The 27,238-nt window shown below is 46.9% G+C and overlaps 1 protein-coding gene across 2 annotated transcripts in view; it reads right to left on the bottom strand.

Annotated features, from left to right (window-relative positions):
• Positions 1 to 27,238, bottom strand: part of MAPK1 (mitogen-activated protein kinase 1) — a 72,770-nt gene that overhangs the window by 12,259 nt on the left and 33,273 nt on the right. For both annotated transcript variants that reach the window (XM_064481006.1, XM_031443158.2), the window contains exons 2-6: positions 17,104 to 17,286; positions 15,305 to 15,494; positions 7,459 to 7,575; positions 3,437 to 3,551; positions 3,010 to 3,141 (exon numbers count right to left, since the gene is read on the bottom strand). In XM_064481006.1, the coding sequence (XP_064337076.1) occupies positions 3,010 to 3,141; positions 3,437 to 3,551; positions 7,459 to 7,575; positions 15,305 to 15,494; positions 17,104 to 17,286 (737 nt within the window). The remainder of the gene's footprint in view (positions 1 to 3,009; positions 3,142 to 3,436; positions 3,552 to 7,458; positions 7,576 to 15,304; positions 15,495 to 17,103; positions 17,287 to 27,238) is intronic.

Raw genomic sequence — 27,238 nt, forward strand, 5'->3', positions numbered from 1 at the left:
TGTCATTTTCATGCCAATCTGAACTTTCAGCTACATGCATACAGGTTCTTAAACCTATCTTACTGCTGTCCTATGTCCAGGGCCTCAAAAAAGACACTCCTCTATTTAGTAAGTGAACGTATTTACATATATTACAGTAAAACCCAGAAGCAACCTAGTGGCAGATTACATCCCGCCCCCAAGTCTCTGCAGCTCTTGCCATAGTGGGTGGGTTATTTCTCCTTCTTGGATCTGGGCTGAACTTGTGATGTGTCCCAAGTAGCAGACGTGGCAGAAACGTGCTGTCCTGAGACCCTGAGAGGCCCTGAGCGTCTGCTCTGGCCCTTCTGGGATGCTGTTGCCTCAGGAGCCGCCCAGCCAGTCTCCCGCTGGCGGAGGGTCACGGCGTGGAAATGAACCAGCTGCAAGATGCTGTGAGGCCCCTCAAGGCCACACAGGCTGAGGTGAGCGAAGCAGACTCCCCAGCTGCGCCCAGAACGTGGACCTACAAGCAAGTGCGTGCTGGTGGGTTTTGTGGGTAGTAAGGGTTAACCTTAGTAAGGTCCTCCTCTGCATCTCATTTCACAAGGCGCCAGCTAACCTAGAGACACTTGCGTTTTGTTTCATCAAACTCCTTGTGTGTTTCACATGTCAGTGTCACACGGAGGCTGTCTGAAGGCCCCAGGCTGCAGAGTGGGTGGTGTTGCAGCAAGAGAGAAGGGAACACTATGCAGCCATTCTCAGTAACCATGGAGACAGACAGAACTCGGATACTTAAATGACGAAGTTTCAGTCTTGAGATCTCAGAATCTAGACCTAGCAGTGCCAGTGGTCTGATGTTCACACAACCTGGTGACGCAGCTACTAACACTAGCCCTGTTTTATAACTGGGAAAACAGAGGCCCAGAGAGGCTGAGCAGTTTGTCCACAGGGCACACACTACTAACTGGCCGGGCTGCAGACTGAACCACGCTCACAGCTGACGCTCTCAACACGGGACGCTGCCTGCCCGCCTTTCACCCCATTCCGAGTGCACTCCTTCCCCGAGTCTTCACTAAATCCACCCAATGCCTGCATTTCAAGTCACTCTACTTGAGTGCTGTTAACTATTATCTGAATGAACCAACCTCAAAGTTCATGACCTTAACACCTAAAGAAAATAAGCTTAAAAAAAAAAGCCTCAGAAATCATTTAATGCAGATCATGACTAACTACAGGAAACAGTGAGGGAACACACAGAAGGAAAGCCTGAGAGTTCTCCTTTTCCTGAAGTCTCAATTACGCAGTTTTGTTAACTACACAACTCTGTACAAGGCAGCTAAGGAACCAGGTCTAGGAAACACACCTGGGACGCCGCAGCACACAAGCCAGTCTAACAGTGATACGTGCAACGTGTGTAAAGTTCTACTCTAAGAAGTCCTGCAATCACAATGCACGACGTCATCATGTAACTAACTTAACAGGCAGATGCTGTACACGTGCTGGTAGAGCAAACGTTAAATGTTATTGTTGGTCCTGGTGATAAAGACTATTTCTTATTCTTTTAAGCACCAAGTGTTCCTGGAACTTGGCTCAGGTCAACACTTACATTCAACAACTAAGTAGACCACTGTTAGGTTTAAAAACATGTATACACATATGGATGCTCAAGATACAATTCTATGAACAGCAACCATTAGGGAATTAATTATAAAAGAATTTTACATAAATAAATATTTTTTAAAATGTAAAAAATAAAAGTCTTTATGTATCTATATAACTAAATCACCATGCTGTACACTAGAAATTAACGCAACATTGTAAACCAATTATATACTTCAATAAAAAAATTTCCTGATTTTTGAAACTTTTTTTTTTTTTACCAAAAAATGTTAGCTTTCCTAATAAAGTCAAATTTTGGTAAAAATATCACGTTGTGCAGGCAGATAGACATGGCAGGCCCAGCACCCATGTGCCGGCGAGCTGCTCTCTGGTCCCCGGGGGTGAGACTGGCTCCCCATCTGAAGTCAGTGATGAGCCACCCCACTCCCTTTCGCCATGGACCCAACTATGGATTCGGATTCTGGAGATTAGGATGCAGATGTCTTCGGGGATGGGGTCATTATTCTGCCTACCATACTTTTATATCAATGTAAAGTTCAAAAAAAATAGCTGCCTAATATATGTAACGGATACACGTTAAATGAGAATGAGGCTAATCTAATTATTAAACTTAACTTACAAAATAGCAAAGACTAGAATCGAATATACTCACTTTTTTCATGCTCTTAAGGTGTTATATTAGGAAATCCTCACCTAACCTAAGGTCATGAGGATTCTACCCTGTTTACTTCTCAAAGTTTTATAGTTTTAGTCCTTACATTTAGGTCTATGTTCCATTTTTAGTTCAGTTTTTTTCCCCTTGCACAGAGATGTCTAATTGTTCCAGCACCACTTGCTGAGGAGACTGACACAGGCACCAGTGTGGATAAATCTTAATCTCAGATGCGTCATGCTGAGTGGAAGAACCCAGACACAGGAGGCTGCGTGTCTGTGACATTGTGTAGAAGGCACAACTACAGGGACAAAAATCAGCTCAGAGACTGTTGGGGATGAGGCATGGAAACTGACTCCAAAGGGACAAGGCAACTTTTGGGGATGATGGGAACGCTCAGGGTCTTGACTGTGGTGGCGGCTGCAGGACTGTATAGGTTTGTTAAAACTCAAAGGCTTACACAACCTAAACGTAACTACTCATATAAACCCGACTTTAAAAAGCATCAATGACAATGTGAACCTAAAAAAATGAACTTGATCCAAGTTAAAAAGCAGCAAAGAAACTAAAAGGTGAAGAACCAGACAGTCACCTGCAGACTCCCTGACCCCATGGCCACCACTCCTAAATCAAAGGTTAGAAAGCAGTGGCGAGTGAGCCCCAAGTAAGGCCCTGCCCGAGAGCCGCAGGCTAGGGGCCCACCCACTTAAGAAATAGAACCAACAAACAAATAGAAGGCTAAGCCTCAGAAAAATAATGAATGAAATAATATTTACCTTTGGAGTCAGCATTTGGGAACAGCCTGTTCCACGGCACCTTATTTTTGTGTGGAAGAGAAAGCAAGTAGTTTCTAGCTTTTAAATTTATAATACAGTTCAGGTCTTCCTGTGACGGGGATCCGAGAATACCTATCAGAGAGAACAGCCAGCTGTCAGGGGTGGAGACGGAGGTAAAGCACCTGCGCAGCACCCGCAGCGGGGCAGACAGACCCTGACATTCTCGTGTCTTCCACCCCCTCCCCGTTACCTTCTGTATCAAGTTTTTACGAGGGTCCTTAATGTTTCACATCAAGGAAGACCAAAAGCTCATTCTATCACAGGTGAAAGCATTGCTAGACCTCTTCTTAACATCGTGAAGTACTCTGATGTAAACTGGGCAGGCGAACTGGGGACACCTAGCGCCCCATGTGCTCAGGAGCCTTACCCAGAATGTGGTTCAGCTGGTCGAGATAGTGCTTCCCCGGGAAGATGGGCCTGTTGGACAGCATCTCTGCCAGGATGCAGCCTACAGACCAAATGTCAATGGACTTGGTGTAGCCCTGCAGGGAAGGGAGAGAAGATGGAGAATGACATCGCGGGCCCCACAACACAAGGCTACCCTAGTGACAGGCAGGGCTGCGGGGTGTCAACCTCCCCTTGGGCTCTGTAATTCAAAAATAAATGAAGAGAGCACAGACAGACAAACAGTCGCGTGGCTTTCTTTTAAGACGCTAAGCAACCAAGAGATTACTTGATTTCATTTCTCTCCTCAAAGTGCATTAACTTATAATTCGACCAGAATTTCTTAAGTATACTTCCTTTCTTTTTTCAAATAATTTGAGAGAAGGAATTAGAATCCTTTTAAGCCGAAGCTGGAAAAAGGAGTAACAACCGTTGCTCTAGGACATTTGTGGCCCACTTACTCATTCTGGAAACCAACTCAAAAGAAAGGGCACTGCTGCTTTTCCAGAATATCTTCATCCATGTTGCAAATCATTTTTTTAAACCCTTGATCTCTGAGGGAAAAAAAGTTTGCTGGCTTCATCACATTTTTACTAATCTCTATTTCTTATCTTCTTTTTCTATTCATTTTACAGGTATGTACTTCTTTCCTTCCAGTGGAGGTACCAGGGACTTCACCCAAGACCTCACGCGTGCTGAGCTCCCACCAGGAGGAGGCCGCCACCCTGTGGTATTCACACCCAAACATGCGACACAGAACTGAGGCACGTGCTGCAGGACAGTGGACCCGCACCCTTCCAAAGCATCAAGGCCAGGACGGCTGAGGAACTACTTCAGACTAAAGTAGACGGAAACAACGTGTGAGCCTGAATGGGGGGCGGGGGCGGGAGGGGGGAGCTGTAAGGCTTACCACGAGGACATTGTCCAAACTCTGAGCCCCAGTTGGGCGCCAGCTACGGGGTCAGCTGTTTGTGGCCCTATCGGGCTGGACAGTCCTTGTGGCCGGGCCGTCCTGCGAGGGGCAGGGCGCTCAGCAGCAGCTCCAACCTCTGACCACTTGATGCTGGCAGCACCAAGAGCCAAAAATGTCACTAAACATGATCCAATGTCCCCGGGGAACACTCAAGCCACTGTCCTTAGGAGTAAAACACACACTGAAATGTTCAGTTGTAAAGGGTGCGCCCACAATTTATTCTCAAGTGACTCAGAGAACTAAACACACACACAGAGAAAGAGAAAGCAAATGGGACACAGGACAAAGAGCTGGTGAGCCTACACCAGAGGCGAGGGGTCCTGGAGTTGGACCCAGCAGCCCCGCAAGGGGGTCCAGAGCCCCGCGTGACCTCCAGCTCAGGATCTGAGAGGTGATGCTCCTTTTCAAGCCACTACCGTGATTCTGTTTTCCTCTCCACATGTGTGCAGGGGGCATTCCTAGAGGCTACCCGGCGTGGCTCGGTATCACACAGGAAGTGTGTCAACAGTCAGGATCCGCGCAACACAATGAACCAGTATTTTCCATACGCTCGGCCTTACAAAATCACGCCTGGGTCTAAGTGTCAGGTAGAGCAATGGGTTTCAGTAAAACAGGGCAAAGGGTTCACTGACATTGCTTCAGACTCCACAGTGCAATTAACCCCTTGCTGCTAGATTCTGTGTGGCACCAAAGAGCCAAAGGCAGCTGCAACACTACCCACAGTCCCTTTTCCAATGATGCGTGAAGACCTTTCCTCAATAACTTAAACCAAAATGACATGTGTCAGACTGAGTGCAGAACCAGCTGAGACTAGCAATTTTCAGATTAAGACAGTCAATGAAGAGATCTGCAAAATGAAAACATCAGTCTTCTCACTAAAATGTTTTTGTTGTGGAAAACAGTTTAAAATGAGGAATAGCTACTTTAACATTTGTTTTAAAATAAGTTAATTTTTAAAATTAATCAACAATATATGTAGAAAATCACATTTTGCAAATCTTAATACAATAACCGTTGGAGGCACTGGGGAGTCAGGCTGCAGAAACAGAAACTTCACTCATGTGGCTTCCAAGAATCCGCGGGTTTGTGCCAGCAAAGTGTGGCCTAAAGCCCCTCAGGAGGAGAAACCCGTCCCAAGAACTCAGAATGCGAACCATTCCACAAAGCAACACACCCACACTTGGCAAAGCAGCCAGCATGAAGACAGGAAGGGTGGAAGGACCGTCCCAGAAGAGCATGGGGCCTGAAACCAGATCAGATCACAGACTGAAAGCAAAGCACAAACAGGAGTAGAGGACTTTACTGGGGGGGGGGGGGGTGCACGACTGAGCCGTCACTGAACGAACGCTGGCCATCTTCGGTGCATGCACCAGGGCGCTGCGGCCGAGGGGAAAGCACCCCCACCCCCTTTAAGGAGGATCAGGACACTCCCAGTGTTAGTCTAGGAGCAGTGCTAGTTTATGTTGGTAGAATGTCAGAGGGTCTGACACAAGGCAGGGGGCGGAAGTACTTTGGTAGTGACTTGAGAACCTAGGGGAACACTGGAGCTCACTGCACACTCAGTTCTCCCACAGGACTGAAAATGCTCTAGTCAACAGAAAACCCTGACTGCCTTACTGGAAGCAGCATTCTCAGGCTAGACAGGCTGCAAATAGAAAAGGACTCAGATTCAGTTTTCAGCGTCCCTGGAGGAGGACGAGAAGTGAAGACAGGAGCATTGAGTCAGGACAGAGGCCTGCGGGAGCACGAGGCCACCAGGATGCAGAGCAAGGACACCAGGATGCAGAGCGTGCCCACGGCTCCCTCCAGCGGGCCAGATGGCCAGTCGGCAGGCAGAACCAGGTGAGTGGCTTATTCGTCATACGGACTAGAAGGCAATCCATACAGCAGTTTTCTCTTTGAAATACCTGTTTCACTAAATCCTTGTTTACAATGGGATTTATTTTAATGGGATTTTACTTTTATTGCTAAAATGAACAAATGTATGATTCCAAGAAAAATGAACTGCTTTAAAGGAATTCCATGTCCTCACAGCAGCCATCCGGCGTTCACCCCCAGCCCTCTTGCTCATAAAGGACGGAGGAAGGGAGTACCTGTTCCCTTCCTCCGCCCCCACCAGACTCCCAGGATGCTTTCTGGCTCCTACATCTCAACACGAGGGCCAATGTCTATTTGTACAACTTTCTTCATGTATCTTAATGTTCCATTATGCTAGATGGAAGTTCGAGAATCTCAACCCTGAGATACTGGATACAGGAAGTATGTCAGGCCCCCTGAACTCTCAAATCTGACACCTTATTCAAATGCTATCTGCAGATGACGTGTTACAAACACACATCTCCACGGCAGCCCGCAACGTTCACCACCTTGCTCACAAACCTAACAAAGACTCCATACTTCACTTTTTCTGGCTTTTATAAATTTTTCAATCATTTCTCAGGACCAGACACAGACTGGTTAGAAGAGGGTGCCTGTGACCTAGACGCACGTCACGTGGAAGCAGGACCAGCTCACAATTCTGAGAACTGTAATAGTTCTTGTTTTTCCACACCTATGTTTTCCTCAAATCACAGTCTAATTTGGCTAAACAAGCATTCTTCATCATCAGATAAACCTGACCTTCACAGCAAAGCTCTGTCTGCCCTTCCAGGAACGCAGGCTATCGGACGACCCCACACAAACCCAGCCCGCCCCGGCAGCGACAGCCCAGGAGTGATGGCTGCCCCAGGCAAGACTTCAGAAGAGCTGACCGAGGGGTTGGACATGGAGCATGCATTGTCACAGCCACCAGACAGGCACCTCCTTCAGTTCCACAACAGGTCAGCACTACCCCAGCTGAGGCGGAAAGGCCAAAACCCAGGGCCCAGAAGTTCAGCACTGAACAGCAGACTAAGACGGTGCTCTGGCTCTGACCAGACTGGCCAAGCCCCAGCCTGGCTGCAAACAGGCTGCCTGAGAGGGAGGCTCACTGCAACCCACATCCAAAGTGCTTCTGCCTCCTGGTTTTCTGTTTATGCAAACTTGGTCCTTACCTTGGAATTTAACATAATTTCCGGAGCCCGGTACCAGCGTGTGGCTACGTACTCCGTCAGGAACCCTGTGTGGTCATGGTCCGGATCCGCAACACGGGCCAAACCAAAGTCACAGATCTGAGAGAGAAAAAAACGGACACTTTCTTAGAGAGTCTAAGTAGTTTAACATCAAGCATCGTAAACACGGAGAAAACCACAGCAACAATGACAGTGAGGACCTGCCGCCTTACGATGTGGCAGGCGCGTGGCTAGAAATCTACAGACTCACTCTCATCCTCACAACCCTCCAAACACTATCTGCTTATCCCACAGCAGTCAGGCTTAGGTTAACTGATGAAACCATTCTACATAGAAATAAAGTCACCAAAACCAGCCCCTCCTGCCGCGTTCCTAGGGAGGTCACGGCCAGGATCGGCTCCTCAGCCTGCACACACTCTCCTTCTCTGACTTCATTTCCTGCCAGCTCGCTGCCCTCAGGGTCCTCCTGCTTCCTCCGTGTAGTCAGACCCACTCCTGAAGCTTCAGTAGATGCTTCACATATAGAAGATGAATTTTTAAAAAAAAAAAAATACAGCTTCTAATTCTCCTGACTCACAAAAGTACCTGCTGGCCTTTCACCTGGCCCTCATCCTCCGAGATGCTGGTGATATTCCAGGCTCCACTACATACAAAACGTTAACTACAGGGGTGGTGAGAGGGGTGGGTATAGCTCAGTGGTAGAGCGTGAGCTTAGCATGCACAAGGTCCTGGGTTCAATCCCCAGTGCCTCCATTAAAATTAATTAATTAATTAAAGCCTACTTACCTCCCACCAAAAAAAAAAAAGTAACGACAGCACATTTAGCCCCATCCAACTGCAGGATACCTACTCCTTGGCCCCTGGGGAACTAGCCCGAAAAAGAGACAAGTTAACAAAGATAGGCCAGAATACAGTATTAGGCAGCCTGGAAGACTGAGATGACTTTGGAGGTGATAAGGGTCTGCGCTCAGGCCATAAAAGCAGAGACAAGGAGGAACTGACGGGCCTGAGATATTTTTAAGATCTTCGTGGACATCAGCCCATATTGTATGTTTAGATATCCCATATTGTATGTTTCCATAATTCAGAAAGGCTCTGAAAGCACCCAAGCACCTCACCCCGTCTCCCTCCAGCCGCAGACGTGGGCACCACGCTGAACCTCTGACCCCACCAGCCCCACCGCCCGCTTCAGCTGCTGCATTCAAGAGGCAGCATGTGTCTGTGTTGCACAACTTCCGTCTCTTGACGTCCTGTCACTGCATTTTCAAAAGGAGCAAACACCACATCTGCCTCCCTGGGCACTCACCCCAAGGCCACTCTCGACACGCACTCCGACAGAGCTGCCTGGAAGGCAGTCTCAGGCCACAGGCCCTCCGTCTACACCACCCAGCACAGGTGCTGCCCCGCCTATCCAAGCCCACCTGCCAGTGGGCACCATCGCAGCCTCGACAGTCTCCGGCTGTCAGAGGACCTGGGGAATGTCTGGGCAGAAGCCTTTCAGAGGGATCACGGCAGCTCTAACTTCAGCCTGACTGATCGCAACAGACCTGCACCTGATTTGTGTCTTTGAAGCCTTTTCCACCAGCCCCTGTGGGGCACAATGCAGGAAGGCTTCTCTGTGCTCATGCAGGAGCGCGGGGTCCATGAGCAGCATGACCCCCATGAGCACAATTTCCAGCTCAGGAAGCAACGAAGGGTGGATTTCTTCGTCCCACCCAGGGGGAGGCCTTGGAGCCATCCAGACATTGCTCGGCAGGCTGCACAACCACCAATTCACACCAACTTGGTGTGGCTTCAACCTTCAATGTGCCTGTGACCCACAGTTTCTCTTTTTTCAGGGCTAACACTTCATCCTCTGATTCAGGCTCAATCGGAGCCCAACAGTCTGCCTCCTGCTGTGTAAATGGTCACACGCAGCCACGCAGACTCGCGCACTCAGAGAAGAGTCACCGTGCCCGCTACGCTCAGCATCACGCAGCTTGCACAGGTCTAGACTTGGAACACAGCTTTTGTGGGTCACCAGAAGCACAGAACAAATCCCAGATTTGAAAAAACCCAGAATATAGGAAATTCACAGACCAGTGAGGCCAAGTATTGAGGCTGATGCCTGCAACACTCCTCTGGGAGCGTGGACGTGGACAGAAGCTGCTCCTTGAGGCTTGATGAGATCCATGTCTATAAAGACAGGGGTAAGTGGTGTGAATGACTGTGAACACAGCTGTACTTTCTAAAGAGGGCCACTCCAGTATAAATAAGCTTTACCGACACTCTTCTTATAAGCTCTGTGGTTGAACCTGTATCGAGAGGGCAGGATCTATCTTCCCTCCTTCTGAATCTGAGCAAAGCTCTGTAACGATCTGAACACAACAAAGAGGAAGTGATGCCATGTGACTTCTGAGGCTGCATCCTAACCTGTAACATGGCCTCCACCTGGCACTGTCTCTACTGCGGTACTTGGAACCGTCTGCCTAGGTAGTGAGGATGCCTGGGCCACAGGGGCTACACGTGGCTGTCCCTGGTCTCGACTGCCAGGTGTATGAGAGATGACTTTGCATCCTCTAGCTGAGGCCTGTATGTGGGAGCAGAGACCAGTCACCGCCGGCCACTGCACCCCGACTGAATTCCTGCCCTGCAGAAACTGTGGGCTGAAACACGATTTCTGTTCCAGGCCTCAAAATTCTGAGATGACGTTACAGAGCAAGAACCTGCTAACACGTGGTACTGGAGAGTGCTTGTGACGGACAGACACTTTCTGAGGAGGACCCATTTGAAATGACACTGGAACACTGAAGCGACGCCAGCCATCGGAAGGGCTCGGGACAGCCAGAGCAACGCCCCAGACAGACTAGTGGGGCGGGTGTGCAGGGTGCACTGGCTCCTGAATTGGCTGTTTCTACATTTCAACTGCTGGTGCCTGTAGCTTGTCTGAAACTAGCTTTTACTCGCCTGCAATCTAATTCCTCCGCTAAATTCCTAAGTTTAATTTCTAAAATGTAAGTCATCTTCCTGGTTCAAAAATCTTTTAACCAATCCCTTCGGCCCACTAACTAAAAGCCCAAGTTCTTTAAGCGAAGACCACTCGCACACAGCCGCCAAACCGTCCTCCTGCACTCAGCTCTCCCACCATCACCTTTACCCTCCCCGACTATGCAGCGCCCTCTCAGTGAGCCCCTGCCCTAAACACTCACCATGAGAATTACCTCTTCTGAGGAGCTTCCCCGGGATCAAAACCAGCCCCAAGAATTGCTCACTCTTCTGAACGCCCCTAACACTTTGTTAGACGTACACACCCGCAATCCATGACAGTTACCTGTGCAGAGGCCCAGGGCCCCGGCTGCAATGTAAGTCCCTAGACAAATGCAACCCTCACTCACTTTTTATTCCTAAATGTCCTGTACATAGTGGGCTCTCAAAATTTGGTGAGTAAATGCCTTGTTTTAGATGTCTGCAGGTGGCACAACAACCAGGGTGGGTGAACCAGCAGAGGCTCTAGCACTGACCATCTTGCATGACACCTGAACTACTGGTAATCCCTTAAAAATAAACACCAGGGTGCACAGCACCACCAAGGGTGAAATCTTATACTAACACTTAACACTGTTAATAAAATTGCACTGTTCAAAGTGGCAATATGAAGAAGGAAAAGTTAGAACCCAGAATCAGTGGCACAGCTCCACTAGGAAGACTGACCTGCATGCACGGGCACGCCGCAGTGCCGTGACTTCAGGGCGGGGACTCAGTGTGCAGCTGCTCTTCCTCGTCTGGAGGCCAGCAGATGGGTCATGCAGCCCAAGGCGGCTGTGGGGCTGGGGGGGGGGGGTGTCCAGATGTGAGGGAAGAGGGAGGTCACATGGGGCAGCAGCAGCCCTGGGGCAGGGGGTGGTCTGAGCAGGGTGAGCAGAGGACCCTCGATTATCCTGCACAAATCAATTCCTTCACTGGAGGCTGCAAAATAGTGATTTTTCTAATTTTATTATCCCTTCTGCATTTATTAGCTGGCATTTATTTTAAGGACGAGCCCTCATTTACCAATAGGGGCTATATGCTCACCCTGATGCCCAGATCTTAGTGAAAAGACAGGAAAAGTGTTTAATCCTTTCTTTAGTTACCAATTTTCAGAACAGTGACGTGGTATAAGGGGATCATGTTTTGGTAGCAGGCGTAGAAAACACAGGCTCTCAAAAATGGTTACAATTTAAAAAAAACAAAGAGGGAGATGCAGGTTTAGACCTCTAACAGATCTCACAACTCCACTCACTGTCATCAATGGAAAGCTCACGTGATTTTTTAAAAAGTTCCCTTAACACAACACTGAAAGCTAACAGGACATTAACCAAAAAACTGCCAGGGTACAAAATTAGAAAGTAATACTGTTCAGCGCAATTCCACATGAAGGAAGGCAGACGAGCAGGATATGGTACAAGAAATAATAAATGATCTATTGCATTTTACCTGGCTACTTTTGGGGCTGTGTAAACTCAAAATCTCATAAAACAAAAGCCCCAAAGACGTTTCATTTTGTACCTTTCAAAGTCCTCCTCCCCAGGCACCCCCCAGAACCACGTGCTGTGATCCCAGTCTTCCCGATTCCTCCTGGGATTTCTGTGGGCAAGGACCGCTGGCGACCACACTCCCCAGCTACGTCGCTAAACAGATGCCAGGAGACTCTCCAAATCAGGCCTGTGACCCTTGTCCTCTCCATGCCTGGAGAGGCCCACGTCTGCTGGGTCTCAGGGCTCCAGATAACAAGTAAAAGCACATGTGCAGAAGCCAGAAAGCCGCGGACTGCTGCTGGCCTTGCCTGCTACCAGAGTCACAGGTCTGACATTGAGAAGAGCTCATGTGCTGAGGGCTCAAGAGTAGGAAATACTTAAGAAACAATGAAGCCAACGGAAAAAGGAAGAAACGGCATAATTACCTACACGAAAATTCAAAAAGACCCAAATAATAAGTCAGCAAGGTCACAGGCTGCAAACTTTGAGGCACAGGGCCCATGGGTTGGCATCACACTCACCCCAGATCTGAGGGTATGACCAACAGGTGTGCAGTGACCCCGCCGTGCACGTGGAAGACTCCCCTCCCCGGGTACTCCCTCCACCCTCACACATGCACCCGACCTGCTGTCGGACACGCCCCGCCCATCTCTGGAAGGAAACTCTCCTGAGTATTTATTATGCCCACGTGGATGACGCACGCCCCACGTGGACATTTTTTAACGTGGGTGAACCACACTGCTGTAAATATCTAAAACACCCTATTGTGTTTGAGTGTGTGTTACATTGGGTTTTGAAAACAATGCCTGGATTGTGCAGATGGCCAACAACACACGTCTATCATTGTGGGTGAACACTGGTGAGCAGTGAATATATTGGTGGGGAAAGACAACTCCACCGACAGTGAAGACACCACAGAAAAAGCAGTCTGGTCTGTTTTTCTTCTTCTTCAGGATGAGTATTTTTCAAACAAAATTTAAGAGTTGACTTTCCCCAGAAGTATTACATACTTAAAATACTGACTGAGAATGTTTCTCCAAAAACAAACAAAAGCAATCTATCCCAACAGGGCTGTGATAAGAAATGCAAAGAAAAAAGCATGAGGAGACATACATATTCACTGTAACTCTTCCAGAAAATCGTAAGAGCCAGTGAGGTGTGGCCATCCGTCCCTAGGAGCAGCCTCGTCCCTCCACTGCCAGCCTGGCTGTGGTCTGCAAGGGCCCAGGGGAGAGGACCTGGCACAGCCCTGTAGGGGCACACGACACCAACTCAGGAGGGCCCCAAGGGGTGACAGAGTCCACCCAAACCAAAGCTGACGCAGGAAGCTGTCCACCACAAAACCTCACAGCATGTCTGCCACCCTGTTTTAAACACCCAACGATAGGATAGGCTGACCACCTGATCACAGAACCCACTGCCTTTCTCAGGCAGCTCCAGAAGGTTCCATAATCTACACGCCAGAGACTCCCTATTACCCAAAGCCATAGCCACACACAGCAGGCCTCGGTGTGTGTGTACCAGTCTCTTCTTCCTTTCATTTCTGTTGTTCCTTCTGCCTACAATACCCTGTGTCCAATGCAGACACTTGCCCACTGAAAGCCTCAGCATCCTCAGAGGGGCAGCCTGGTGACAGCCCCAGCCTCCTTCAGATCTGCACACTGTTCCACTCAGTACCTCAGTCACAGCAGACATCAGTACACTTGTCCACTGCTCACCAGACTTCTGACCTATCCACTCTCAGATTCCAGGAACACCTGTCTCCACTGCTAGGTACACCTCATGGGCTTCTCACAGGAATGTCTGTTGAACTGAAGTTCACTAAACAGTCATTGCTATGTATCTGTACGTACTTTCCAAACAGTCTAACTGAGACATAATTCTCACACCACATGATTCACTCATTTAAAGTGTACAAGTCAATGCTTTTCAGTATTTCAGGAACACCTTCATGACAGGAAGAAACTCCGAGCCCGCTGGCAGCCCCTCCCATTCCTCCCCAGTCCCACGTACCCATGGCGCCCACCAGTCGACTTGTCTGAGACCTGCCTGTGTGTGCAGGCAGATCTCTGCAGACTTGTCTGTCCTACACACGTGGTCTTTGACAACAGGCCTCTGCCACTGGCGTGCACTGTCTGCAGGGCTCAGCAGGCTGGGCGGGCGGCCCGCAGCACGGTGCTCCAGGGCCCCAGCCCTCTCACTCCACCTTCCACCCGGCTCTACCGTCTCTTTCTCCATCGGCACCTGGATGGCTGAAATGCCTCCACTCCAGGGCCAATATGCTCCCGTGAGGATCTGTGGGCTAGTTTGTGTGTGGAAGCTGGTTCTCATCTCACTTAGGTGCACACCTGGGGGCGGATCCCTGCCAACACTCAGCATCGGACACTCTGATTACGCCACTCTGGTGTGTGTGAAGCAGCAGCTCACGTGGTGATTCCTACCTCCCTACTGACTGATGATGGCATTTGCTGGCCATTTGTCTATCTTTTTCAGATCCTTGGTCTTTTCAGCTCCTTTGCTCATTTTAAACTGGGATGTCATCTTTTAGTTGTTGAGTTGTATTAATACATATTCTAGATTAAGTCTCTTATCAGAGATATGATTTATAAAAACTTCTCTCACTCTGTGGGTTGATAGAGCTGGCATTAGCCTGTAGGCTCCGCTGGGAAGCACTGTCGTCTTACCAGTGTTACGTCCTCCCGTCCATGAACTCGGGGCAGAGCGTTGTTCACTTATCTAGGTCTCCTGAAATTCATGCGTATTCTTACAGGACTGAGTCCATACCCCTCACACCTCAGAAACCTGTAGCTCTCCCTCCTTATTTAGCTCTGCCACCTACTAAAACAGAAATATACAGAAATGCTGCCCATTTTCAAGAGAGCACTGAGGGCTCCACAAAGGATCTAGGGTTTCCTTGTTTTTTGGGAATGCATTACTCAGGTATTGAAATCACTGAAGTTAAGTTTTCTGCTGTTTTCTGAGTGCTTTTTGTATAAAATTTATTGAAGAAAAAGGTGACCCATGAAATGGATGACCTTGCAACGTACACATAATGCACACAATCCTATTCATAAATACAAATACTGAAAACATGTGTATATAAGAGCACAGAGAACTCTGGGAAGATACACCGATTTGTTATAGCAGTCACCTCCGGAGAGGACGGAGCAACAGGATAGAGAGGAGGACTAGCATTCTTTACTTGGTTTTTTTTTTTGGCCAAAAATGTTTTCATGTATTTCTGGTGTAATTTTAAATATAGAAAACAATAAACATAAATACGCCCCGTAAAACAAGTTTTTCCAACACACATCACCCTAGGAGTATACGCTGACCTTGAGATCGCAGGTGGTGTTGAGCAGCAGGTTGGAAGGCTTGAGGTCACGGTGCAGCACATTAGCTGAATGGATATATTTAAGCCCTCTGAGGATCTGGTAGAGAAAATAGCAGATATGGTCGTTGCTGAGGTGCTGTGTCTTCAAGAGCTTGTAGAGATCTGTCTCCATGAGGTCCTGTACTATGTATCTGTTTGGAAAGGTCAAGGTGATGCAACAAAATAACTGGTTACACTTAGCAAAGCACTGAACACAAAATGACCCCAAATGGTCCATTATTACGTCCTGAGGCCCAAGAGGGAAATGAGGGACTGACGAGAAGGTGGTCTCCCTCGGTGGTCACTGACTCCTTTTCAGGTCCTGCGGGACAGCAGGCATTACGCCTGCCTGCCCGTTGTGCGCCGCTGGCCTCGGTGAGACCTGAGAAGGGCTGAAAGGGGCTTGGAGCCTCCTGTTCTCCCAGCTGTCCGCCAGCAACAAACGCCCCCAGGGATGTGCTGGTAAGGGCTGGGAGAGGACGGCCAGCAGCAGGCACCCTCTCTGGCCCTGCAATACCATATACCGTCCCCGTCCCGTCCTTGTCCCGTCCTTCTCTGCAGAAATCAACCATAATACTTAGAAACACAGGCCAAGAACATAGCGCTACTAAATTCAACTCTCACCTACCGAGGCTTGACTCTAATGAACACTAAGGGCCGACACACGTGAGGCCACGACGATGTGCCGAGGATGGCTGCGCTGGCTCTGCTGCTCCTGCCTCCTCGCCCATCCGTGAAGCCAAGATCCAGAATTTCAGCCACGGCTAACTTCGTTCTTATAGAAATTAAATGATAAAAGCCTCTAGCTTCTAACATCACCACAACGCCATTTCATCGGCAGTGCTCTCGCGTGTCCTTTAGTCACTTCTGTGTAAGAACTAAACACCTTGGACTCACGCGGGATGAGACACAGAATGGGGCTCAAAGGAAACACGACTGGAAAACGCGTCATCTGAAAGACACTTGATTTTCAAGGCAAAAGGTAAAGCAGGACAACAGGTGGCAGGAGGAGGCATTTCACCAACAACATCGCAGCTTAGTAACAGCTGTTTAAAAACGGAAAGGGCTGCTTAGAGACAGTGGTTGCCGGTCGGTGCAGATGAGGGATGCAAAGGGGGTGACCTGGCAGGAGCACCGCGCTAGCCAGACCATGGCCGCCCTCCAGCAGGACCTCCTCTGCACTCTTAATGCTTCTATCCTTCCAACAGTCTTCACCAGAGAGCGTCCTCTGGACCTGCTCAGGCCCACTTTCTAACTGTTGGTTGTAGGTAACGACCTAACCTCAGAGCTGAGCTGGCCTTGAAGAGCCCAAAGGCCGGCACCTCCATCTTAAAGATAAAGAAACTGAGACCCAGAGGTACAATGACACTCAGGCCAGGAGCGTCTGGATCTGACCAGTGCTACCCGAGGCGCCCTCCTGCCTCTGCTGCTCGCTCCTTTCCTCCATCATGAAAACCATGCAGTGAATGGAAAATACATGACTGCAAGTGGTGTTAACCAAAATGTTCCGTAACTGCACTTTTTAAAGGAAATCTTTACAAAAACTGACAGTGAAGATACTGAATTTGCCAGAAAGATACTAAAAACAGTTACTGACAACTGATAAAATGCATCAGAGAAAGATGGAAATGGTGCAGGCATTACAGCAGACGGCAAGGAGAGTCCAATTTCCCCTTAAATGTGCTTCTTCGCTCTCCCTCCACCCTGGTGAGTGCTGGACCCACCCAGTCACACCACCGAACCAGCTGCTCAAAAGGATACACATCCTTCATCTGCTCGATGGTTGGTGCTCGAATGATGTCATTGATCCCGATGATGTTCTCGTGTCTGAAGCGCAGCAGGATTTTGATCTCCCGCAGGGTTCTCTGGCAGTAGGTCTGGTGCTCAAAAGGACTGATTTTCTTGATAGCGACTCGGACTTTGTTGACATTATCATAGGCAGAGCTAAAAAAAAAAAAAAAAAAAAGAGGTGGGGGGAACAGCGTTAAAAACCGTTCTCAGACACCCTGGCAGAGGGTTAAATGTTTATCAGCACCCGAGGGAATACTTGCTCCGTACACATGAAGGCGGCAGGAGTATTACTCACAGCGGGGGCCCTCGGCAAGGCCGCACAGCCGACTCTCAAACCTAACAGGCCAGCTGGGATCTGTGCGGGCGCCTTGTCATAACCCGGGAATACAGGAGTGTGCGCCGCCCCATTCCCCCACTGCTTTCAACAGAAACTGCATTCTGGTGAGAGCCATCATTTCTGCCTCCAAAACAACTTCCTTCTGTTGAATCCGATTTCAGTGACTCAGCAGCAACATCCAACTGACCATCACCCACATCTTCATCCCTAAGAAAATGGACCCGAGAGGGCAACAAGGATGTGTAACGCAGCACAGGGAACTGTAGCCATCATCCTGTCCTAACTTTTCATGGAGCATCATCTGTAAAAACACTAAGTCATGAAGCTGTACACCTGAAACGAATACAGTACTGTGAGTCAACTATACTTCAATTTAAAAGGGGGGGGGGGGCTAAGAGGACGCATTGACTGCCTGCATCAACTGTGTCTTTACCTGAAGAATGACATGACTTTCTTCCCCCCCCCAATAAATTTAATCAAGATGTCTGGGTAGTCTTGTAACAAAACCTTCGAAGTCTTGTTCAAAAAATACCTTCACAGCCATAATAGTTCCTTCCAAGCTGTCCTCAAGGTCTGACTTAATAGAATTCCAAGCAGAAGCAATAGTAATTGTATGTTCAATTTTATGATGAATTTTAACCTGGAATAGTATTACTATCTCTACAATCAATATTCTACTGAATCTTTTCTATAAGAGCTTTTCATATGAATAAATACCAACACCTGGCCCACTGACGGAGCAGTGAAAGAACACTGGTAGGCAGTACACAGTACTTCTTGCCTCCTCAGGATAAGTGCCAGAAACAAGAGGCAGTAAGAGAAGTCTGTGCCTCTACAATGATATCCGTCAGTCCACTTACTCTGAGAATTCCTGACGTCTCCGCCTGTCTCCATCCCAAGGCACACTGTAGGAGTGACCTTGTCTTACTTGGCTCCCACTCTCCACAACACCAGGCACCCCAATATTTTGAAGTGAAGTCTATTTCCTTAAATAAAAGATTCACTACCCAAATCTTATTTTGCTTCGATTTGCTGCATAAATGCCTAAACCACTGACTGTCAAGTAGACGGGCAAAGGCATACGGCATTCAAGCAAACTTTTCAATGTTGGGAATGAATAATTTTAGAAATTAAAACATTTTTGGTAATTCAAACCATAGAGCATGAGTTCAAAAAAAGAGAACATAAGTTAAAATAGTTATAAAATATGGGTTTAAATTCAACATTGTCCATATCTAGTTATGCTGAAGCACGGTCGTCCGACGTGACCACAGATCTGCCTCTGGGGACAGAAGTGCTGGAGAGGGCAGCTCCGGCCAGTGCGCCTGCCCACAGCGTCAACGCTCTGTAAGGGAGCAAGTACCCAACTGAGCCCTTTAGGTGAGAGCCAAGAGAGCATCCCCACAGGTCCCGCTGGGAAAGAGGGGGCCCGTCCAGGGCGCTGGGTCAGCTCCTGTCTGCTCTCGGCTTTGCTGCCTCTGCAGCTGACCCAGATGCCCGGGAACTGAGCAGAGCTTGCCCGCAGCACCATGACTCCACATCTGCCCACTCCTCCTTGGATTCTTCAGTTTCACTTTATATACCTCATTTTATTGTTCTGATACTCAGCACATACATTTCACTGGTCTTACCTTTTACCAAGGGCTTTCTGGTGTCTCAATAGCTTTTACTTTAAAACCACTTTGGTATTACCAACCCTGGCTGTTTTCTTTTAAGACTTTAATCTTCGCTTTTTAAAAATGTATTTACTCTTTTAGAACAACACCCTTTACTCGGCACCGGTGATGCGACACATGCAGCACTAGGTCCCACAACCATCACCACATGCAGCTTCTGCTGTGGCCATGTCCCCCTGTAAGCATGTGGGCTGCAATCTGGGGTCTCAGTCCGGTCTGTGACCACACTGCCTCCGCAGGAGCTCAACCTAGATATTCACTTTTTCTTTTTAACTGGTAAACTTTTCAAAAACAAAAATTCAAGGTTAAATAAACTGCTCATGGTTAAGAATATGAAGAGAAGTAAAACCAAAACTAAAGAATCTCTTTTATAAGCACAAGCTTGAAAATCAACAAAAAACTAGTAAATACAATTTGACAACACATAATAATTCATTATGTCCAAGTATTATTTAATCTAAGGAATCCAAGAATGGCTCAATTAAAAGAATTAAAAATAAGACATCATGTTGAGTACGCACTTTTCTCCAAAGAAGAACCACATGTGGCCAAAAAGCACTTGAAAAGTTGCTCAAAAATCACTAATCATTAGAGAAATACAAATTAAAACCACAACCAGACATGAGAATTAACACTATCAAAAAAACAAAAAATAACTAGTGCTGGAGAAGGTATAGAGAAACTGGAACCTTTATGCACTGTTGGAACTATAAAGTGGTGGAGCCACTATGGAAAACAGTATGGAAGTACATCAAAAATTAAACATACAATTATCATATATGATGCAGAAATCCCATTTCTGGGGATATATTCAAAACAAGATCTCACACCCATGTTCACTACAGCATTCTTCATAATATCCAAGAAGTAGAAGCAACCCTAGTGTCCACTGACAGATGAATGGATAAAGAAAATGTTGTCTATATGCACCCTGGAATACAACTCAGTCTTGAAAAAGAAGAAATTCTCTCACCTGCTACAACATGTACAAACCTTGAGAACACTGTTAAGTGAAACAAGCCAGTCACAAAAAGACAAACGTTGCATGATTCCACCCATATGGGGTACCTAAATCTGTCGGACTCACAGAATCAGCAAACAGAATGTTAGTCACCACAGGCTGGGTGCAGGGGAAACGAGATGGTGTTCAAGGTTACAGGGTTTCAGTTTTGCAAGATGAAAAAGTTCTGCAGATCTCTTGCACAATTGCGTCAATATATTTAATACTATTTAACTGCATACTTAAGAATGACTAAAATGGTAATGTTTACTTTTTTTAAAACTACAATTAAATTATTTAAAATACGAAGGGGGAAAAAGACATGTTAAATGGGAAAACAGATGTCAAAAAAGAATGAACCAGTGTATGTGATAAAACTGCCCAGACCTAAACACACACACAAACACACACAGGTACACATAAAATTAGTGACATGTGAATGAGGCCTGTACATAGTATCAGTGTCAGTCTCCAAGCTGTGGTATTGTACTACAGTTATGCAAGATGTTACCACTGGGGGGAAACCAGGACATTTTACTGCATTTGACTTTACAATTATCTCAAAATAAAAAGTTTAATTTTAAAAAGGTCCATCAAATACGGGTGTGAACACTGATATAGCAGAATACTATGCAGCCGAGAAAAGGGACATGGGAAGAACTTCAACGTGTGTTAAGTGAAAAAAGCAAGGTCTAGCAGTGGAGTAATACGCTATCTTTTTTTTCTAATAAGGAGTGAAAGTTTTTATATATAATAAATATCTCTGCATATGTGCATTGGTTTGTGTTTGCAAAGAAAGTCTGGAAGGATACACAAGGCAGTAATGAGTGGTGCTGGAGGTCGAGACAGGCTGCCAGGCTGGAGTGGGATAAACAGACAGCAAAACCCCTCACTGTGTATACCTTTTTTATATTGTTTCCATTGAAGAACCATGTGAACCTTTTCAAAATATATTTTTAAAATTATTTTTAATTAGAAAAAACACAGGAGACATATTAGTAGAATGCTGGAATACTCTTTGAAGGAGAAAGCACAATTATTTTGGAATTCCTGACCAATATAAAAGTATTTGAAAAATAAAGAATACTTATTGGAAAGAGGTGCAAAGTATCTCTAACCTCATGCCCTCCTGAGAGAATAACCTTTAAAACTGGAACAGGGTATATTATTTAAAACACACACACACGTACACAAACCCCCAAACAAAGGGGGAAACTTTTATCCAGTGTTAAGTTATACTACAGGATACAAAGATTATAACTCATACTCTGCCCCTGAGGAACTCAAGCTGTTGAGAGCACACAGTCACCTTACATAAGTGCACCCTCAAGTCCCAGAGGAATTCTGTCCTGAGATCCATAAATGGTGGGGAACAGGAGGCCAAGGCCAGAGGGCAGCACACTCAAGTCTCAGAACACATAGATTCCTGCTATTCAGCAATAAAAGGGAATAAACTATTGCTATAAACAACATAGATGAATCGCAAAGTAACTGTGCTGACTGAAGCCAGACTAAAAGAAAAGTACCTGTATTCAGATAAAATGCAAACTCATCTAAGAGGCCAGAAAGCAGATCAGCTGGGTCTACCTGGGGCTCCTACCTGCTTTGGGGCGGAGGGGTGGGAGGATTACACAAATGGAAGGTAACTTTCAGAGGCGATGAGTATGCTCATTATCTTAACTGTGTTGATAGCTTCATGAGTGTATAAAACATCAAAACTGCACACTTGAAAACTTACACTGTATACTGTGCAGCGCACTGTTTATCAATTACTTTGTAAGAGAGCGGTTAAAAAAAGGAACCAGGGCTCCCCGAATACATGGTCAATCTCAGGGCGGGGTGGCTGGAAACAGACTCCGGACGCTTAACCGACCATAAATGTGGAAGGAGAACCCCACGAAACTCTGGAGGATGCTATTTAACAGATGTTTTGTGATCACTTATGGAAGAAAAGGGGACCAGCATGAGTCAGTTATGAACAAGTCATGCTAAGCTAGCCTCGTTTCCTGTTTTGACAGAGTTACCACAACAACAGGAGAGTGATGCCAGCCCTGGAGGGGATTCAAGCCACACTTGTCAGTACTTCCCACTTGGGAGCCTTCGTGTCAGGGTTGGTGGCAAAAACAAACCGGGGTCCTGCTCTGAAGAAGCCTGTGACACAGCGTGGGGAGGGACAGGAGCAGCCCCACGCCACCTCCATCCCAGTAAAGCGCTTCTGAAACCCCAAGAGAGCTGGGCACAGAGACAGCAGGAAGGAAGACGCGGCCTAAGGAGCCAGGTCCTGAAGGATGAGCAGCAGGACCAGGGGCATAGCAAAGGCAAGGGCAGCCTGTGGAGAGGAAAGCAAGAAGGCCGTCCTCTGGGAGCGCTGGCCGGCACCCAACCACGCCCCTCCTCCAGAGGTTCTGGGGTCCAGGGACCCTGCCCTCAGGAGCCCTGGAACTCCCCTGAGTCTCCTCCTGAGTCTGCCTCCATTGCTGGGCGGGTCCCCCGGCGGCGGCTCTGCTGGGGGCAGCTGTGTGCAGGGCACGCTGTGCAGGGACTATCGGCTGGGTGTCCCCAGCGCCAGCTCACAGCAGGGCACCGCGCCACTCAGGAAGAGAACAGGGTTACCCTGGAGGCCTGGTCTTGAACTGCTGGCACCAAACTCTAAAAACCCCAAGATTTTTCATTTGAACCTCATCTTCCAGGTCTTGAAGAAGGTCTATCTGCCCTGGAAGGCGGGGGATGTATTAAATGTGAGGCTCCTCAGTATGACTTCTCTGGTGTGTGCTGCTCCACTTGTACTCCTGGCCCTGGCTTTGCATAAAGGACCTGGGACAGGGACAAACTGTCAGCCGCAGGTACCTCACGTCTGGACCACTCAGCGTCTACTTGTCTTAGCCTCAAGATACCCGAAGTACCAATGAACTCCAAGCCACCGATCCTTCCTAGTGACCAAGGAGATTTCAAACGTAGACCCAGGTCAGCCTTCAGAGCCAAGCAGGAACACAGAACAAGGTGCGACTCAGAAGTGCTGGGCTCCCTGTCCTGCACCATTCGACGCGGAACTCTATATCCAGTATGCATCTGAAAGTTGGCTAAGTGAAGGATGACATATGACTGAAAAGGCTCATTCTGTTTTGTCTGAAAGGTTTTGACAACTACTTGGATACTTTTTTTTTACACTTCTGCTAAAAACGTTTTTCTGGTCATTAGTACAGAGTTGAAAGTATTCCACTATATCCAGTGCCCAGATCTCAGTTTCTAAATAGCCTCCTCTGATAAAAGGAACCAGGGCTCCTTAGAGAAATGGCTGGTTCTAGGGTGAGCGCAGGGAAGACGCAAGATGGGCCTGGGCAGCGTGTGGTGCTAGAAAGTGAGGAAGTGCTTGAGACTAACACAGGCACGTCAAAGGGACACAGGAGCCAACCTGAAAGAGCGCCCTATGGCCACAGCTGGAATGATTGGAGCAACAACAACAAAATAATACAGTGCTAGATTACAACCCAAAGTATGAAAATACTAAGTCCATAATAACTTGAATAAATGATTGAATAAACAAATAAACGAGAGAGAAGAGACAAGTCTCCCTGACAGAATTTCAAATAAAATGTGTAGAATCTCCCTCCAGGAGGTGGAACTTAATCTCCGCCCCCCCACACCTTGGCAACAGGCTGAACTCAGTGACCTGCTTCTAAAGAATACAATTTGGAAAGGGAAAAACAGTACTTTAACCATGGAGAAGCCTGGAAGATGCCCCCTCAACCATGTGATCACAGTCGTCACCACGAGCAATGCTACGTGGACACTGTGAACCCCCGAAGAGGATGAGGCGAAAAGTAATTTCCTCTCTGTGACATTCTTTCCCCAAACCTGGAGCCTCAGTCTAACAATGAGAAGGACACTAGACAAAACCCAAGTTGAGGGATATTCTACAAAATACTTAACCAGGACTCCTTAAGATCATAAAAAGTGAGGAACAGCACAGACCAGAGACGAAGCAGACGTAACAACTAAATATGTAGCGTACTGGATTGAATCCTGTAACAGAAAAGGAAATCAGTGGAAAAGCAAACTCCAAGTAAAGTCTGGAGTTTAGTTATACTATGTTGGTTTCTCAGTTTTGATAACTGTACTACAGTAATGTCAGACACTAACATCAGGGGAAACAGAAACTGGGTGGGAACCCTCTGTACTATCTCTGCAACTTCTTTGTAAACCTAAAATTATTCCAATATAAAAGTCCATCTGAAAAAGGTGTTCCACTAAATGATACCTCCAAAACTGACGAAACAATTAGCATGTAGATAATATGTACTTAATTTAGTAAGTGGAAGAAAATATAAACGCTTTGTAATTAGTTTTTTTTTTTTGAGGGGGTGGTAATTAGGTTTATTTATTCTTATTTTTCGAGCCGGTACCAGATTTGAACCCAGCACCTTGTGCATGCTAAGCATGCACTCTACCACTTGAGCTATACCCTCCCCTGTAATTAGTTACTTTAATCTCCCATAAAAGTAAAGATGAAAGGTTGATGGAACACAAATACTTCTAAAAAAAGTAACTGAAAGCTTTACCTAAAGAACAAAGCCTATATTGCCAAACATAACGGATTCATACATTGTGGAATATTAATACAATAGGCCATTGTGCAGCTATTAAACTAAGTATGAAGATTTTATTAACTAAAGGTGAGGTTCAAAACAAAACCACAGACTGCAGCTTAAAAATATTTATCTGGGGGCAGGGTATAGTTCAGTGGTAGAGCACATGCTTAGCATGTACGAGGTCCCGGGTTCAATCCCCAGTTCCTCCGTTTAAATGAATAAATAAATCAATCTAATTCCCCACCACCCCACACGAATATTTATCCCGAGGAGGCAATTCATAAAACAAGCAGGATGATGGGACCATGAATGATTTCAGACGTAATTTACACTATACTTCTGTCTTAACCATTCTGTCTATTCCACTGGGGGAAAAACCACCAATGAGGAATAGGTAGTAAGTTCTAAATACCTCCACAGGCTTTGCTTCTAGCCACAATGAAAGAACAGGAGCTGACTTACCTCTCCTATCTTAATTGAGAAAACCAGACAATATTTATGAAATAGCAGTTTTTGGACACCCAACAAAGGCAACACAGGGCAGTAAGGTGAGTCCTGTGACCCCTCCCAGCTAACTGCCTGAAGTCTGCAGCCTGGAGGTCTCTGAGTTGAGACAGAATTTGAGAGCTGCAGGGTCCAAGTAAGTCAGGATCTGTGAGACAGAGCACAGGTGAGGAGAACATCAGGGAAGGCTGGGAGACCTGCAGAGGGTTCCGCTGAGTGTTTAGCTGAGTGATGATCAGAGCACGTGCAAGATGAAATTCCAAGGCTGGGAAGGAGCCATCGGAAAGGAGCAGATGGACTAATCCACGTGAACAAGATGGGAAAAGTTCCTGTGCTATCCCCTAGGAAAGACCTCCCAGCACAGGCAAAAAACTGAGTCCTCAGAAGGGTAGTGACTCAGTACTGAGGCCAAATTAATCTCTGACTAAAATCTATTCTGGACCTGGCTAAAAATGTTTAAAAGCAAGCTTTGAAGGGATTAAACTGTTCCAAGTAACTTAACTGCAGCCCAGAAAAAAAAAATTTAAATGGATACCAAAAAAAAAAAAAAATCTAGCACTCAATAATGTAAAATCCAGTGTCTTGCATCTGATCAATATCCCCAAAAAAGCAGGAAGATATAACCAAAAATGAAAAGAAAAGCCAATTTTAAAAAGCAGATCCAGAAAGTATGAAATGACAGAATTGGTAGACAAGCACATTAAACAGCTATTATAAAAATACTCCATACGTTTACGAAAGTAGAGCATGATAAGGAGAGAGTGGAAGGTATAAGACAGACTCAAAAGGAACTTCTAGAGATGAAAAAACACAGTGGTTGAAATTAGCAACAGCTTATATACACTGAAGAAATACCTGGTGACTGAGATGACAGCCACAGTGTGGTACAGTGGGGAAAAGGCTGGCCATGGGGGAAACAGAACATCAGGGAGCTGTGGGACAAGGTCAAGTCACCTAACACACAATCAACTGGAGTCCAACAACTTCACACGTACAAAATCCGAGAAGTAAAGATTTCTAGAAAAATGTTAAATGCTGAGGAAAAAGAAACATACAAGTGCGCTCCCTGCACTGGTTTTCAACCTAACAACAGGCACCACTTAGCAGCTGAAAGAGACTGCTGTGACCACAGGCGGTGAAAACTCACTCTCATGTCCAAGTATCAGCTTAGAGCAGCTGCAGGCAGATACTTAACAGTATTAAGCTCTTAGGTTATAAATGAAAGCAATTATTTTTGGATTCCCACTTGGACATGCAGAAATACTCTGACATATTCCGGACTCTGAGGAACAGAAGAACCATTTCAGATCCACTGCTGTTAGTCAGCTGGGCCCGACAGCAGTGGTCCTGCTTGGGGGAAAAGCATGTGAAGGAAAAAAGACCTGCTCCCAACTGCTGTGTAAAAACTGTCCTTTTATCCTTGAAAAAGGTGTTACTCCAAAATTTCAGGATTTCTAGTTACTTGGTTATTAGAGTTTAGGAATTAATCTTTATTCTTAAGACTATTCCCTTGAATTGCTTTATTCTGACAGCGTTTCTCTGTGTCCCATGACATCGATCTTCCCCCTACCATCCTGACCATACCTGTTCTCTTCTGGGTACACGTGGGTCTGTCGTGGCCCTGACCACGGTCCAGGGCCAGCAGTGCCCGCACTGGCTCCACTCCAGTCCACTACTGCACTCCTCCCCATGTCACACCCACGGCTGGCCGGTCCCGGCTCCTGGTCATCTCTCCCACTTTCCAGGTCACCCTGACCACAGTGCAGGGGGACAGCAGCTGGAACAGGGCTAATGGTGCACCTGCTCCCACCGCTGTGCTGTGCTGCCTTGTCTCCTACATCACATCACTCACACACAGTGCACTTGCTGGGAACTGAGTGGCAGTGAAGATAATGGAAAGTTGCTTTGTGAACACTTGTCATTTAACAGCAGCTACAACGTACGGGGCACCTACTGTGCGGCAGACATGCTCCAGGTTAGTGTCGTGGGCCACGCTCAG

The sequence above is a fragment of the Camelus dromedarius genome, chromosome 31 (assembly GCF_036321535.1).
Source record: "Camelus dromedarius isolate mCamDro1 chromosome 31, mCamDro1.pat, whole genome shotgun sequence".
NCBI classification, from domain to species: domain Eukaryota; kingdom Metazoa; phylum Chordata; class Mammalia; order Artiodactyla; family Camelidae; genus Camelus; species Camelus dromedarius.